The sequence below is a fragment of the Engraulis encrasicolus genome, chromosome 11 (genome assembly GCF_034702125.1).
Source record: "Engraulis encrasicolus isolate BLACKSEA-1 chromosome 11, IST_EnEncr_1.0, whole genome shotgun sequence".
In the NCBI taxonomy this organism is placed as follows: Eukaryota; Metazoa; Chordata; class Actinopteri; order Clupeiformes; family Engraulidae; genus Engraulis; species Engraulis encrasicolus.
In genome coordinates, this window is record NC_085867.1 from 16,928,845 (window position 1) to 16,943,485 (window position 14,641).

Genomic DNA, 14,641 nt, shown 5'->3' on the forward strand with positions numbered 1-14,641 from the left:
AACGGTTTTATGACAGGTATCATATCTGACCTAAAAATCGCTGACCTAAGTCTCATCAGTGTACCTTCCTTATTGCATACTACTTATGGTATAGTTATTCCATTACATTAGCATAACTTTACCAAATATAATATTAGCTTAATTAATTATCATTAATTTATGCTAATTTATGCTAATTTGATGACATCATCGCATGTAAAATCAAATAGCTACTTTTATCTTTACCAATGCACATTTCACTTCAATTTTATTTCTTCTTTTTATTTCTCATTGCTTGTGTGTCTTATGTAGATCGGTGTTCCCAACCTTTTCCAACTTAGGGTCCACTCGAAATTGTCACAAATGTTCGGGGCCCACCTCTGACCTGATTACGAATAAAGCTCACATAAATCAGCAGCAACACACACCAAAATGTGATAATTTTTAGAATATTATTTCAAGGCCCACTTGGTATACCTTCAGGGCCCACCAGTGGGTCCCAGCCCATAGGTTGAAAATCACTGATGTAGATCATGCCCTGCAAATTTGGTAATAATGTATCCTGTTGTTGAGGGCTGACTTCTTGCTTGATGTTGTAAGAAACTGAAGCCGCTTTGCCATATCTACGACGTGATTTTGTGACGTAATTTTTCATATTTTTTTGTATTTTCATCAGCATCAAAAACCCTTGTGAACATTTGAAGTGGTTTGATGCACATATGAACTTCAATTGATGTGCATTACCCAAGTTAGATGGAAAATACATTACGGCGACATTTTGGGCAATACAATCAGGAAATGATGTCATAATGACGTCATAATACCCAATAATGACACCAAACTGATGTCGATCATAGATTGTTGGTTGAAGATCATACGCCCTTCAATTCCTCAACCCCCCCCCCCCCCCCCACCCCCCACGATCCCAGGAATGCCAAAAAAGCCACGGTCTGAATAGGTTTAATAGTCAATAATTGTCAACCACATGGAATATCTGTGACATTTGAGAACACAAGTCATGAAGTAGGTGTCAGCAAGATATGCTAGGTGCTTGAATCTGTGTGGTGCTCGGCAATCCAGGTTATCCCCATAAAGGCCTGCTAGCTTGGTAAATCATACAAACCATTTACATTATGGTTTCCAACATTTCTAAAGTGAAGTAAATTTCTTTTCCCCTAAAGGTTGCAGTCCAAAGTGTACAGTCTCAAGATGTCAAGAGGCAGACACACCCTATCATACAAGATATTATGCACAACAAGTTGACAAAGTTGAAAAGGCTTGAATTTCCTGTCAATGCATTATATCCATGTGCAGAATGGCAAGATGATGTGACACCTCTATGTGCAGCTGCTGCCTGTGGTTATGAAAAGATTTGTGCATACCTCTTCAGAAAAGATGCCAATCCCAATATCCTGTCAACTCGGAAGTCAACACCTTTGCTTTATGCAGTGACGTTTAATGCGCCCATTCATGTCATCAAGCAATTATTACGTGGAAAAGCTGACCCTAACTTGGGACTGCCAACTCCGGTACTACAAGCGGCATGGAACAACAGGGAGGATACGGTAAAAGAATTGCTCAAATATGGGGCAGCACCTGATTGGAATTATATACATCAGGCAAATGACAACAATAGCACAATGATACTCTTAGAAATGTTGCAGATGTTATCTTTAGAAGATAACCAAATGTCCACATATGCATTATTTCTCAGTTTTACACTTTCTGTGAAAAAGAAGCGCCCAGAGGAAATCTATCAGCTGTACCAGAATGATTTTTTGGTTGCGCACCCATATTCGCAAGAAAGCCTGTTTGACCGGTTGACCAAAGATCTTGGTCCAGATGCTGAAGAATACCAACAAATGGCCATTAAATGGCTGAAACAATCTCAAAATGTGGAAAGATACTTAGAGGGGACAATTGATCGCCTACGCCTACCAAAAGCAGCGTTTGCCTGCATTCTTCCAAATTTACATTTAGCTTTCTGCCTCATGGAAAAAATCCCTTTAAAGTTCACCTATGACATTGCACCAATCCTACTGCAATTTCTCAAACCAGATCTGGATGGTTCCCTTGAACACAATACTTTACTACTTGAATTGCTCTATATCATCATACAAAAGACCCCTAAGCAGAAAGACGGATCAGATGTTCACTTTGTCGAGAAGTTGTGCAGAAGTATAACCCCCTTTACCAATCCAAGGTACCCAGACGTCATTGGGGCATACACATACAGAATAATAGCACACCTACATTCATATCAGGGTCTACCTGAGATTATCAAAGCCCTTGGCATTACGTCAGTACCTGAAAGAACACTGAACGCTGTGGATGGGCAGATGGATGACACCTTGAAAAAGACACTGAGAGATCTAAATCAAAGGTTATCAGGCCAAGGCCCTGAAGGCCAGACTATAGATCACCATGAAGAGAAGAAAAAGAAGAAAAGTCTCACAAATTATGTGTCTGGATCAATGAAAGCCACTGCTGACTGGGGTGTTCCAATGAGTTCAGTTGCAGAATCATGCTCAGCCGATGAAAGTTCAAGTGTTACACCATTCCTCTCCGTTACGGAAACGAAAACTACTCAACGGCGATGGAAAAAGTCTAGTGTTCGCTGGAGGACAAAGTTGGAGAAGCTTGCTAGTATGGGAATGACAGAGGTTAAAACGGTGAAGAATCTCACTTATTGTATCAATCCTGACTACCTGATTGCAAGAGGTAGTGATGGGACTGAGGTCTTTCTTGGCCTCAGAGATGATGGCACTGAAGTTGCCATCAAGCGCATGACCAAGTCGAACTACCAGCTGCTCAAACATGAGGAAGAGTACTTGCGCTTGCCAGAGCTCGAAAGTAAAAGCATTGTGCGATATGTTGACTTTGCTGAGGATGATAACTTTGGATACTTAGTCCTACAGCTCTGTGAGTACACCTTGGAGGAGTATATAGATCAAAATAACCACCATTTACCCAAGGACATTCAGGAAAGGATGGACATTCTGAAGACAAAAGTGAAGGAAGTCCTTCTTAGTTTGGAAGTCCTCCACAATAAGGACACTAAAGTTCTTCACAGAGACATCAAGCCTCAAAATGTTTTGATTGGTAAGAACATTTTGTGTTGCATTTAAAACTAGTCCTTACTACTACTATATTGTAGTGCTTAGGCCCCCTGAACTGCACTGTGTGTCATACAGTGGTATGAGTACGTTTGGGCACCCTTTTGGAAAATCATTACATCAGTTTATCTCTGATAAAGATTTTGAAGCAGCAACTTCATTTCGACATATGTTAAACCATAGGGAAAGAGAAACATTTCAGTTGTGAAATCATTTTAACACATTGAATACCACGTTCAAGCACTGCGTTTTCCGCCATTGTTAGGGCATCATCCGGGCGCTTTTCAATGCACTGAACTAACAAAATTTTACTTTGAAAGCGCCCTATGCACTGTAATATAGTGACCAAAGTGCGATGGACACTTCACACACTAAACGGGCGCCATTTTGACAATGAAACGGAAGAAACGTGATGTTCAGTTCAGTAGAAGAGTTTGGTCAACAGTCTCCTGTATTTCCCACAATTTTCCATGTGTAACCGAGTGGGGTTACATTACAGACTTTTAAGTAATTAGGTTTTAAAAGGTGACTACGCCAGTCTCGTTAAAGGGTGAGACAACCCAGATGTTAAAAACACAATTTTCCCCGACAGGTTCTAGATGACAAAGGATGACACAGCTGTTGCACATACAATAGTTTTTATTTTCTTCTGCTTTCAGTCTTATTTGTATTCAAAATAAAAGTTCACTTTAGTTCATATACACAAACAGTTTTAACTCTACTGAAGTCAATACAGGTAGATATCGTGAAACAGGCACTGAGTAGGCTAGTACAGGTAATTTACTGAGCGTGTTACCTACACACTGCACTGTGAATGCCTAAGAACACTGCAATCAAAAATGTACACACAAAACATAATCAAAATAAACAAAAGTAGTCACAGCACACTGAAATGATTCACAGTGAAGAGGTAGCCTATGTTTATCAAATCAGGCCTATTGGCAGAGGGTCTGCTATACCACTCAGGGGATCTACACCTCACCAATAAGTTTACACGATGATGCTACTAATCTCAACCGGCCAGTCTCCAATCACTCATCCCTTGTCCAAGGGGTGGGTGATTGGAGCTGACCGTGTCAGACCGTATGGCTGAAAGACGAAGGCGTCGCGCACCTGCGCAAAGAACAACAACCTGCCACTACTAAGAGAGCTCGTGGTGGTAAAAGGGCAAAATAATAAGCACAAACACCGGGAAAAGACGGCGGCGTCCCCCCACCCCAGCCCATTGACAATATGTGCTCAACCTAGGAAGCACAAGACAGACTGGGTTAATGCCAGGGAAATGCCGTTATCAATGTGTAAGATGTGGCGTGAAAGCCACTGGCACAGAGCGATGATAAATTAGAAATGACCTTAAACTGCAACTGGGAAGCACCGGACCGAGCCTGGAAGCCTACGGTTGACAATTGCTTCTGACCATGTAATGCTGCAGCGAAACAACATCACGTTAGCCACAGTACAAACATAATTGAGAATCGCCAGGTGCACAGTGCAGAAGGTCTTACCTTCAAGCCGGTTAGGCTACACGCAGCCACCTGGCGTCCGCATTTCAGCTGCGCTCTAGTGCGCGCTCCAGTATGTGTCCAGAACCCAACATCACCTACTGCACCCAGCGTACAGGGCTTCTCCAAGAGCCAACCGGTACCGAGGTTAGCCACACCTGGCTAACAGCCAACATAGTAGGCAATTTATACTAACCGGAAGGGCTCCGCCCTCGCCCACACGGGCGGCTGCTTTCAATTACAACATTCACACTAACAGGGGACCCAGTCCAACCTGTTACATGGTAATTTCGTTGTGAACCAATAATTTGTTTTTAAGTCTTAAAATAAAAATTTGAAATACTGTATATCCATGCATTTCATATGAACCAACAGTTGCATTGTGTGAACTGTCTGGCTGTCTTGATCAGCGATTGACCGCAACCACTTCTAATGCATTGGCTCTCGGAAAAGGATGGACATTATTATAATATTACGAAAACGCACGTCTTCAACGCCTGTTGTCTTGGTAGCGACGCACGTCAGGAACGCGCGCTTTGACATGAAACTACGGGCGTCGGCGATGGCGCACGTACAGAGCGGCCGTTGTTTGTGAAAGACTGCGAAAAAAGCGGCAAATTTTCGGGAAAACGGGCGAATTTCAATCTTAACGTGCTAATTTGATGCGAATCTGACACTCTTGGCTTTCCATACTCTCTCACCCACTCTCGACGACAGCGCGCGTTGCCCAACTACGAAAAATGAGGCTATATCGTAGCGGTACCACGAAGCATGTAGCTGCTTTTCCCGAGAATGGGCTCCTTTTGAAGTGGCTACAGCTCACCGATACAATATGCTAAAACATTTTTTGTGTGTAGGTGTATTTTCTCATCTCATAAAAGGTGCCAGATAAACAATTATATAGCAGTGCTGGACAAGCAGATCAAAGTACATTGACAACTACAGTATGTCATAAAAGTGCATCTGGTTCTGTTAGCACATTTGTGGCACAGAAACATGTCACTGTGTTCCTTATGTTTCTCAACTCCATTGACTTGAGGTTGAGTGAAAGTTATATTAGCCTTATGTGGTTACATACAGTACAATCTTCTCTCCTTCAGATATCAGAGGAAAAGCACGGCTAGCTGATTTCGGTATCAGCAGAAGACTGAATGATGGGCAAACAACACTGCGGACAACACCAGCAGGAACCAAATGCTGGAAATCCCGGGAAGTATTGGAAGAGGACACTGACAGTGGCTTCAAGAGATCTTCTGATATCCAGGTGAGTGCTTTCCATACTATTCAGGGGTCAGCACACGACACGTGATGAAGTGATAATCACTTCAACCTTTGAAGAACATGTTTGGTGGCCCCAGAGGCCTTGGTGGGGTATTCTCTCCTCTTGACAACATTTAAAATTGGGTCTGCATTGTATTTTTAATCAGCTGTATTTTCAGGTTGCAGGGATGTTGATATACTACATCCTGTCATGTGGGCATCATCCTTTTGGGAAAGGAATTCGCTGTGAAGTCAACATTCTGGACGGGAAGTACAATCTTGATTTGGTGGAGGATGAGCTGGCGAAAGATCTCATCGAGTGGATGATCCAGGCTGAACCCAGTGAGAGGCCAGGAGTGGAGGAAACACTCACTCACCCCTACTTCTGGACCAGTGACAGGTTTGACAGTTTCACTTAAACTGCTTAACTGCCCACTGCCCAGGGACCACAGATGCAAATTAGCTTTGTAGCTAACTCTGGTACGGGAACTGTCCTGTACATGGCCCAGTGGTGTAGTCTACGTAAAACGCGGGTATACGGAGTATACCCACTTATAAATTTCAGGGACTTCAGTATACCCACTTAAATTGATTGATCCATTACTTTGAATAGCAAAAATATGCACAGTATACCCACTTAAAACAATGCTCAAATATACAGTATACCCACCATAAAAAAGTAGACTATACCACTGACATGGCCCCTGTCAAATAAACCAAGAAACTAAACTAAACTAAATTCACTCTCGACTGTCTCTATGGAGTATGAAAAGTTTTAGAAATATTTGAAACACCAGGACAAGTGGAGTGTGTGAGTAGTGAGGATTTGGAAAATCTGACTTTTTGTTTGCAATGACTCTTCCTTCTTCAGGAGGGTGGAATATTTGACAAAGGTTGGAAATGGGACTGAAGCGGAGAACTTCAGGAGGACTGATGAAAGGCTCCTCAGGGAACTTGAGGAAAACACAAAGGATAAAACCTTCCACAACTGGAGAGATAAAGTAAGCTAAACTAAAGACACTTTGACTTCGGGTGAAGAAGGTGGGCACAAGAAGTCATACAACTGTAGAGGCAGAATACAATACAATTCAATGTGTAAACTAATGTCTACAATGGTGGTTGCAAGCCATATTTAAGATAAATAAGCAAAAATGAAATGCATAAAATTTAAAACACAAGCTGAAAATGTAAATCCATTTATCACCCTGTGAGCAGACGAAATGGCTTCAGTTTGGCTGAGCAGGTGTCCATTATTACCCGAGAACGGGACACCTATAAAGTTATGCATGCGTGAATCTACTGTAACTTAGTCGCCCCTAGAATATTCGTTTGGAATGCTGATAATATTTCTGAGAAAACCCTGTAGAAATCATATGGATGATATACCCTTAGTATTCTAAACAAACATCTAAGTTAGATGAACGCACACACACGACTTCATAGACGATAGATGCACGTTTAAGTTCAGAAAAAAGGACTTGGGAACAATGGACTTGAACTGCGCTACCGGGCTGTTACATTGCATTACATTGCATTTGACAGACGCTTTATAACCAAAGTGACTTACAGTCGAGGGCATAATCATAGCCAATGTTAGACAATGTTAGAACACTTCTGCCTCGTCGGCCGTTAGGCTATTCCATACGTAAATCATTTCATTAGTTCCCTATCTGAAATTTGGATTAATCATGTATACATACATTGTTCTTGATTGTGCAGCTCTCGTAAGAGAGTGGCTGTCCAAGCCGTGGACCAATCATCAAAAGTGCTTCATGGAGTCCACGCACGCGGACCCCTGCACTCGAGAAGCTGAGATAGTTGCATTAGGCTGCGTATGGGACAAGATCGCTGGCCGTGGTGCTGAAGTGCTGCCACGGCCGAGAAATGTCTACGTAGTAGACATTCTCAAGCTCGGGAATACGGAGTGCAACTGAGAGCTCGGGCAGTATCTGCGCCCGCAGATATGTGTGAGCTCTGAGCGGACACCCCCCGGCCGATGATGGTCCGAGAGCAAAGGAGTAAGGTGAATTGGAGAGGAAGCTAGGGCAGGAAGCCTGATGAATCTACCAAACAGCGATGGAAGGGAGGTGAATGGGGAGGTGGTGCGAGCGAGAAAGCAAATTTCTGACTGGAGACAAGTGAGCAGAGAATAAATACTGTGTAGGTTAGTTAATTAAGAGGCGTTCCAAATGTCAGTGTGCTGAAATTACACCGACCGAATGATGGCTGAGCGGAGAATGAGCTTCAGGTGGGTGAATAGGCGCACCTATCTTTTCTCCCTGAATTCGATGAATGACGGTTAAGCAGAGAATAAAATGCAGCTGGTAATTAGGGCACGTCAAATTTCATTAAGCTTCTCACAAACTTTCGTTTTTAACAATACATGCATTACATAAGCAGACAGTATTAAACTACATCAATTTGATTTTCACCTGTGCCTGTTTGTTTCCACAAGTTCCCCCCTGACATAGTGCTGAAGATGGATGAGAAACAGAGGAAGGCCTACCCAGAGAACACACTGGCTCTGCTGCGCTTCATTCGCAACCTCTACGAACACCAGTAAGTAGCCTGCGAGGCAGAAAAAAAGACATTAACCCTGAAGTGCAGTTAGTGTTGTATAGGCCTTACATGCCATTTGTTTCAAACTGACCTCTGAATTTGTACATATTTGTCAGTGCTGAGGATGCAGAGAAGATTGACCTGATGGGCCTTTTTCCTGACCTGTTTCCAAGTATCTACAAGTTTGCCAAAGCGAAAGGCTGGAACTCCAGACCCAGCTTGAAGAAATTCTTAAATGTTTCATAATAAACGTATAGTCTGCAGCCACCGACTGGCTTCTGTCTGTCTATAAAAGCCACATATTTTTACTTCTAAATTCAAAAGTGCTTTTTGAGCAAATGTAAAGTACTTTTTGAGTTAACATATTTCAGAATCTAGTCACAAGTGCTTTGTATTTAAGGCTATATTGTTTTGTTCTTATATTTCATTGTAGGCCTATTTCATTGATGGTTGGTGTTTTCTGCAAGCCAAATTATTGATTGTAAAGATCATGAACTCTGACTATTTAGATTTTTAGGACATGATTTTGGATGTGATTTTCCTGTCAATTTGTAGGCCTACTGTTGTAGGCTATACATGGGTTAGCCTCCAAAATCTGTTTACTTTATTCACAATAAATATCTGATTCTCTGCGGAAAATCCATATTGTTCGAATCTCCTCTTTTTTTCAGGAAAAGGGAGGAAAGAGTGAACACACATGAAACAAGTAGTACAAACGTGTCACACCCAATTGGGTCTGTGCGGTGGTGCATTGCATCACTTAATAATAAAAAAAATCACCACGTTATCTCATAATTATGAGATATTTTCTCGTAATTATGAGATAACATGGTGATTTTTTTTTATTAGTAAGTGAATGCAATGCGCCATCGTACAGACCCCATTGGTGATAAGATCTCAAAATTACGAGATAGTATCGCATAATTTTGTGATAGCCAAACCGTCTGCATGAGATGATGTCCGCTAATTGACTTAGCAGCTTTAGTTTGACTCTAGTGACTTCTGACTGTGATTTGCAAAGAAATAATGGACGTCTCTTGCGGAATTTGTTTTTATTGCCTTTTTGACATGAGGCACTGGGAACATTTCCTTGGAAACAGTGCTGCTCCTATGCTTTAAGTGGGCGGGTAGGCTACTCACCTGGAACTTCCCAATTTTGAGACTAGGCCTACTCGTGACTCTTTACTCAATACCTGCACATGGTAGTGAATTTACAGTTCTTTTACTGGCAACTTTTTGCCACTTAAAGCACTGACTCAAACCATAGCTTAAGTGCCTTTCAGCAAGACACCTAACCGTACATTGCTCCAGGGACTGTACCAATACCCAGTAAATCGATTTGGATTGAAGTGTCTGCTATAATGTATAATGACTCCTTGTGGCTACCTTGTGTCCTCCACTTGTGCTTGTGGCCTTACCCCGCCTTCTGGCCCCTCCTCCGTGGAGAAAACAATAACGTTTCCCCGCTGTCAACCCAGCCAAAACAAGTTTTGGGGGACTATTCTTCATTCACCATCCAGTTTGCAAATGAGTCAATGACTTTTGAGCTTTTACGAGATATTGAAATACAATGCTGTTGTCAGTGATGTCATCATGACATATTACTTTCTGGTACGAGGCCACAAGCACAAGTGGAGGACGCAAGGTCACTTATTGGAACACACACCTTGACAAAGGATCAGTGACCTTTTACAGGTTAAAGGTGCACCGTGCAAGATGGTGGCACAGGATGGCCAGAGTAGGTATTGCAACTATGCAGCTCATTGAAACTGTGCTGCCTTTTGCCAAATACGATCTTTTTCTGAATATTAAATCAATATTTATTATTATGACCAAAGCACAGTAAGCTTTGCAGCTAAAAATGTCTTTCTAGAAATTCAAAATATTGGACCATGGAGAAGAGACCCCCCTTTTCATGTAGGCCTATGAAAAGTGCAATTTTCTCAGTCACACTGAATAATTAGAATTTGATGGTGGTGGTAAGTATTTCTTAAAAAGGTAACATTTGTGAATGGATTTTGGAAATGAACTACTACAAATATTACACGGTGCACCTTTAAGTATTTGCACTTGTCTGCCTATAGCACCAACCTGAAATCATCTTTGACCCAAACCAATTTTCATGATTGCATCTCATCCACTACATCCACTGTACAATTAAGAGTAATTCATATTACAAAAGTTGGTTTTGTGTTTCACACTCAACACTTCAATTCCTCAAAACCAACCATTTGGACGATGAGAAACCTTTCCTATACTGACCCCAAATCTCTCATGTCAAGAAAAATGTTCAGTATTATCTTGGGCTAGTATTGTCAGGTCGAGGTCAACCTAATGAAAAAAAAATCCACACATAACCAGTGCTCATGCGACAGTGTCCTCATGCGACACTTGGAGAAACTCTGCTCTGGAGAAACTCAGAGCCGTCTTAATATATGGCTCTGGAGAAACTGGTAACACAGTGACCCCTAGTGGATTTTCCCTGCATGTGCTCACAACTCAACACCAGTTGCACATTTTCCCCCTTTATAATAAAGACACAATTTTTTCTCAAACTTCAGGGTTCCCACAGATTTTTCATGAACAAATTCAAGCACTTTTCAAGCTCCTTCAAGGACCAAATTTTCCGTTTCCAAGCACCTGTAATAGGTCACAGGAAGGGGGTGTGGGGGTCCCCCCCAGAAATTGTGTTTTTAAATGCAATTTTTTGTATTCTAATCAATTTTAGGCTGTCGAATGGCAAATTCAGTCTGACATCTCACTACCTCAGATTTTTTATGTACCTGAACAATTTATTTCTATTATTTGGCCTACTGAGTTTTACTTTACACAAATTTCAAGCATTTTCAAGCACTTCACCAAAAAGTCAAGCCTTTTCACAACCTTGAAAACACTTTTCAAGCATTTTCAAGCATTTGAAGCACCAGTGGGAACCCTGAAACTTGTTTTTGTAAAACTTCTGAAAATTGTTTTTAACACCAACAATAAAAACAGACAAAAAAACCATAGCTTTGATATTTTAATAATCGGTAGGAGCTCATATACATTATGTGAACACATGTAAGCCGGCTCTTGCAATAAAAGACATTTCCTCCTCATCTGATTGACCCCCGTTTGTTGACTGAAAGTGTGTAAACTGGACTGAACATTTTAATATTAATATTTTTTTTCAGGAGACTTACTGCTATATACACACACAGAGAAACGCAATTAATTGTGCTTTCAGTGGGGGAGCTCATGGGCAACAAGCCTGTAGTGAGCTCCGCAAGAGGGACAGCGCTGGGCCTCTCCTTGGTGAAGCCAGAACCACACCACCGCTGTGTTGTCCTCCTCACCTAACAGACAGAAGCAAGGCAAACAACAACATTACTCCGGAGACAGTTTCCCACCATCATACAAGGCCGCAGACAGGTTTGACCAGAGCATAGTCACCTGAAAGGTGCCCCCTCTCAACACATACAACGTCATGGGGACCCAATTCTGGGGCCCCTCTCGCCCTGGGGCCAGGGACAACTGACCCCTTTGCCCTGACACCCCCCACACCAGTCAGCGTGGCCTGTCGTTGTATGACAGATTAAGCCACTAGGCCAGTGTTTCCCAACCTTTTTTATCCTGCGTACCCCCTAAGCAATTATGTCATGTGATGAGTACCCCCCTTACTCTTGCTCTACATGTGTTCCTCTACCCCACTGTGACTACACTCCATATGTTTGTTATTATTACATTTTTTTCAAGTGCCCCCTGAGGTGTGCTCGTGTACCCCTAGTGGTACACGTACCCCTGGTTGGGAAACACTGCACTAGGCTGTAGTGTCTAGTAGTAGCACATCATGTAGAGCAGCCTGGCAACATGCCAGAGCGAGCCAATGCACGTACTTAGTGACAGTGAGTTGACACTTGACCTTAATTTGGTCACTTCAGCATGACCATTATGGGCATGTTTTAGAACAAGTGCCGAGTAGTCCATTTCATTGTTGAATTTAAAAAAAGAGACTTACACACACAGCCGACGATCCTCTTGTTTGTGATGGAAGGAACAAGATGAGGGTCCTCCTTAGACCCTGCATACTCCTTTGGTCTGTACATGCTCCATGGGTCCTTCACACAGCGGGGGAGAGAAATGTCAAATTGTAGAGTCTGACTCTGCATTTTCATCCATTTACAATGTTTACAATGACTAAGCAGACATACGATGGACAATTATCTATAGAGGACCACTTGTCAACAGGCATATTAATAAATAAAGAAATAAGGTCAGTGTTGTAACTTGTTTACAGTTGCCCTACCTTGCCATCTTTCGTCGCATGCATAACCAGCTTTTCCATCCCGGTGGCCTGTTCCTCATCGGTAGGAATGCCTTAAACATAAAAAGTTAGGAGTGTCATATTGTCAGAAACATTTTGAGCCGACATTAGCCAACACAACAGACACACTGCCGTGTGATGATGTTACCCAATAGCCGCACAGGACTAGCATTCCAGTCAGTAGGCTAGCGAAAAGAAAAATCCTTTTATTAGATTTTCTTTTAGCTCAAGGTCGGTCCAACGACTCAATTCTCCAACAATCAAACCTTTAAAGTTAAGATCACATATTAATCTTGTTTTATGCTGGCTGTGAACGTTAAACAAAAAGGTATTTACAATCAGCTAGTTAGCCATTTCCTATCAGTTAGCAAGGCAGCCGCCTAGGCATCTTTATCGGCGTGCCATTGACTGCCCTTGGCTGTATTTCAACTGGATGCTGTTGGTGATGCTAAATACATCTACGGTCAGCTGTGTCCAAGTAACATCAGATGTACCTCCAGCGGACATTCCACGGGCCAGGGTCTTCATCGGGGTGACCCGGAGAGTTGTTGAAGCCCGAACGGCATTTCGCAGAAGTAACCTTGCAGCCATCTTCTCAGCGATGTTCCTCAATGTATGGCTTGATGACGTACCACAACGCACGTACCCTATTTACCCGTCGCCTACATTAGACGTCAGACATATGAGGCCCATGATAGGCCCTTACATGCCATACAGAGCCACCCATAGGATATATTCCATATCATTCCTATAATTAGAATTGGATAACAGGCGAAGCTTGTCCTCCTTGAGTATATCAGTAATTCCTATTGATGCATCGGGGCCCCACAGCGCAGAGACAAGGCAGTAGCACAGACCTCAAAAAAAAACTTGAGTATGGAAACTTTAGGACTTTGTGGGCAGTACATTCGCTGTCGTTTTTGTTTTGTTTTTTATTATTAATAGCTGAACATACTATTAGAGAATGGTCATGAGAACTGAAAACCAATTGAGACGTTGGCTGTCAGAGGTGTTACTAAGCACAGGACAGGTGTGCAATCCTTTTCTGTCTGGACGCTATCCACCGTGTTGACATTTCTGCCATAAGATATGTGAATTTAATAATCAAAGCCATAAGGCCTACATTGGCAACACTACTACACCTCCTATGAAAACTGACATCATGCCAGGTCTAAGATACTCTTGTCTAGGGCAATGATTATAGAGGACATGAAATGAAATGAAATGATTTTCGTGTGTTTTGCTGTTGATTTATTTGAGTTTTATTGTTTATTGGGTCAGAGGCCCCGAACGTTCATGAACATTGCAAGAGGGCTCCAAGTTGGTGATTGATTATGTGATTTATGTTGTTTTTTGTAAACTGATTTTTGAGTGGATCTTTATGCCATTTTCCTCTCTCTCTCTCTCTCTCTCTAAAATTTGCACAGAGAATAGCATTTTTAAGACGTACACTGTGTGATTTATTGTATGTGTATGGTTTGTCTGTGTCTGTTGTAGTCATTTATTCAGCATTTTAGTGGACCTATTGTTTTATACTTTTGTATGTTTTTTTTAGGCACCGGGAACATCTGCACTTAACTAATTTCGTTCTACCTGTATAATGACAATAAAGACATTTATTCATTCATTCTTTCTTTCAGGTGATATCCCAAGTTACCACAAAAAAGGCCGGCATGCCTTGGGCAAGAATGTTCAACAAAAAGATAAACGCCACGCATTGGCCACATGAAAGCCTCAGCCTTCATCAACAAGTATGTGTTCAATGATCGCAGTATGGAATTGGACAACAAAGATGGTATTGAAAACTTTTTTTGCTGGTGAGGGCTTTTCCTGCATTGCAGCATCATTCAATACATCAGGGGTGGGGAACCTATGTCTCGAGGGCCGATTGAATTTTAATGTTATGCATCTTCACATGAAAT

The 14,641-nt window shown here is 42.0% G+C and overlaps 2 protein-coding genes across 3 annotated transcripts; one reads left to right on the forward strand and one right to left on the reverse strand.

Annotated features, from left to right (window-relative positions):
* Positions 1-1,844: 1,844 nt before the first annotated feature.
* Positions 1,845-8,991, forward strand: LOC134458815 (serine/threonine-protein kinase/endoribonuclease ire-1-like). Of its 2 annotated transcripts, XM_063211217.1 has the most exons (6): positions 1,845-3,081; positions 5,698-5,861; positions 6,037-6,257; positions 6,729-6,858; positions 8,313-8,416; positions 8,533-8,991. In XM_063211217.1, the coding sequence occupies exons 1-6, from the start codon at positions 1,971-1,973 to the stop codon at positions 8,660-8,662; spliced, it is 1,860 nt and encodes a 619-aa protein (XP_063067287.1). In that variant the 5' UTR covers positions 1,845-1,970; the 3' UTR covers positions 8,663-8,991. The 2 variants fall into 2 exon arrangements, with proteins under 2 accessions (XP_063067287.1, XP_063067288.1); XM_063211218.1 differs by lacking the exon at positions 1,845-3,081 and having other exon boundaries at positions 5,670-5,861.
* A 2,431-nt stretch (positions 8,992-11,422) lies between these two features.
* On the reverse strand, positions 11,423-13,358 carry LOC134457989 (cytochrome c oxidase subunit 5B, mitochondrial). The gene is made up of 4 exons (XM_063210049.1): positions 13,214-13,358; positions 12,702-12,772; positions 12,414-12,513; positions 11,423-11,751 (listed from the first exon to the last, which is right to left on the reverse strand). Exons 1-4 carry the CDS (start codon positions 13,308-13,310, stop codon positions 11,639-11,641), a joined length of 381 nt encoding a protein of 126 aa, XP_063066119.1. The 5' UTR covers positions 13,311-13,358; the 3' UTR covers positions 11,423-11,638.
* Positions 13,359-14,641: the final 1,283 nt, after the last annotated feature.

Excerpts from the sequence above, each read along its gene's own strand:
- LOC134458815 (XM_063211217.1), top strand. The coding sequence starts at position 1,971 with ATGGAAAAAATCCCTTTAAAGTTCACCTATGACATTGCACCAATCCTA. Across the intron at positions 5,862-6,036 it reads AGAGATCTTCTGATATCCAG|GTTGCAGGGATGTTGATATA; the intron begins GTGAGTGCTTTC and ends CTGTATTTTCAG. Across the intron at positions 6,859-8,312 it reads TCCACAACTGGAGAGATAAA|TTCCCCCCTGACATAGTGCT; the intron begins GTAAGCTAAACT and ends TGTTTCCACAAG.
- LOC134457989 (XM_063210049.1), bottom strand. The coding sequence starts at position 13,310 with ATGGCTGCAAGGTTACTTCTGCGAAATGCCGTTCGGGCTTCAACAACT. Across the intron at positions 12,773-13,213 it reads CCGTGGAATGTCCGCTGGAG|GCATTCCTACCGATGAGGAA; the intron begins GTACATCTGATG and ends TTTATGTTTAAG. Across the intron at positions 11,752-12,413 it reads GAGGATCGTCGGCTGTGTGT|GTGAGGAGGACAACACAGCG; the intron begins GTAAGTCTCTTT and ends TCTGTCTGTTAG.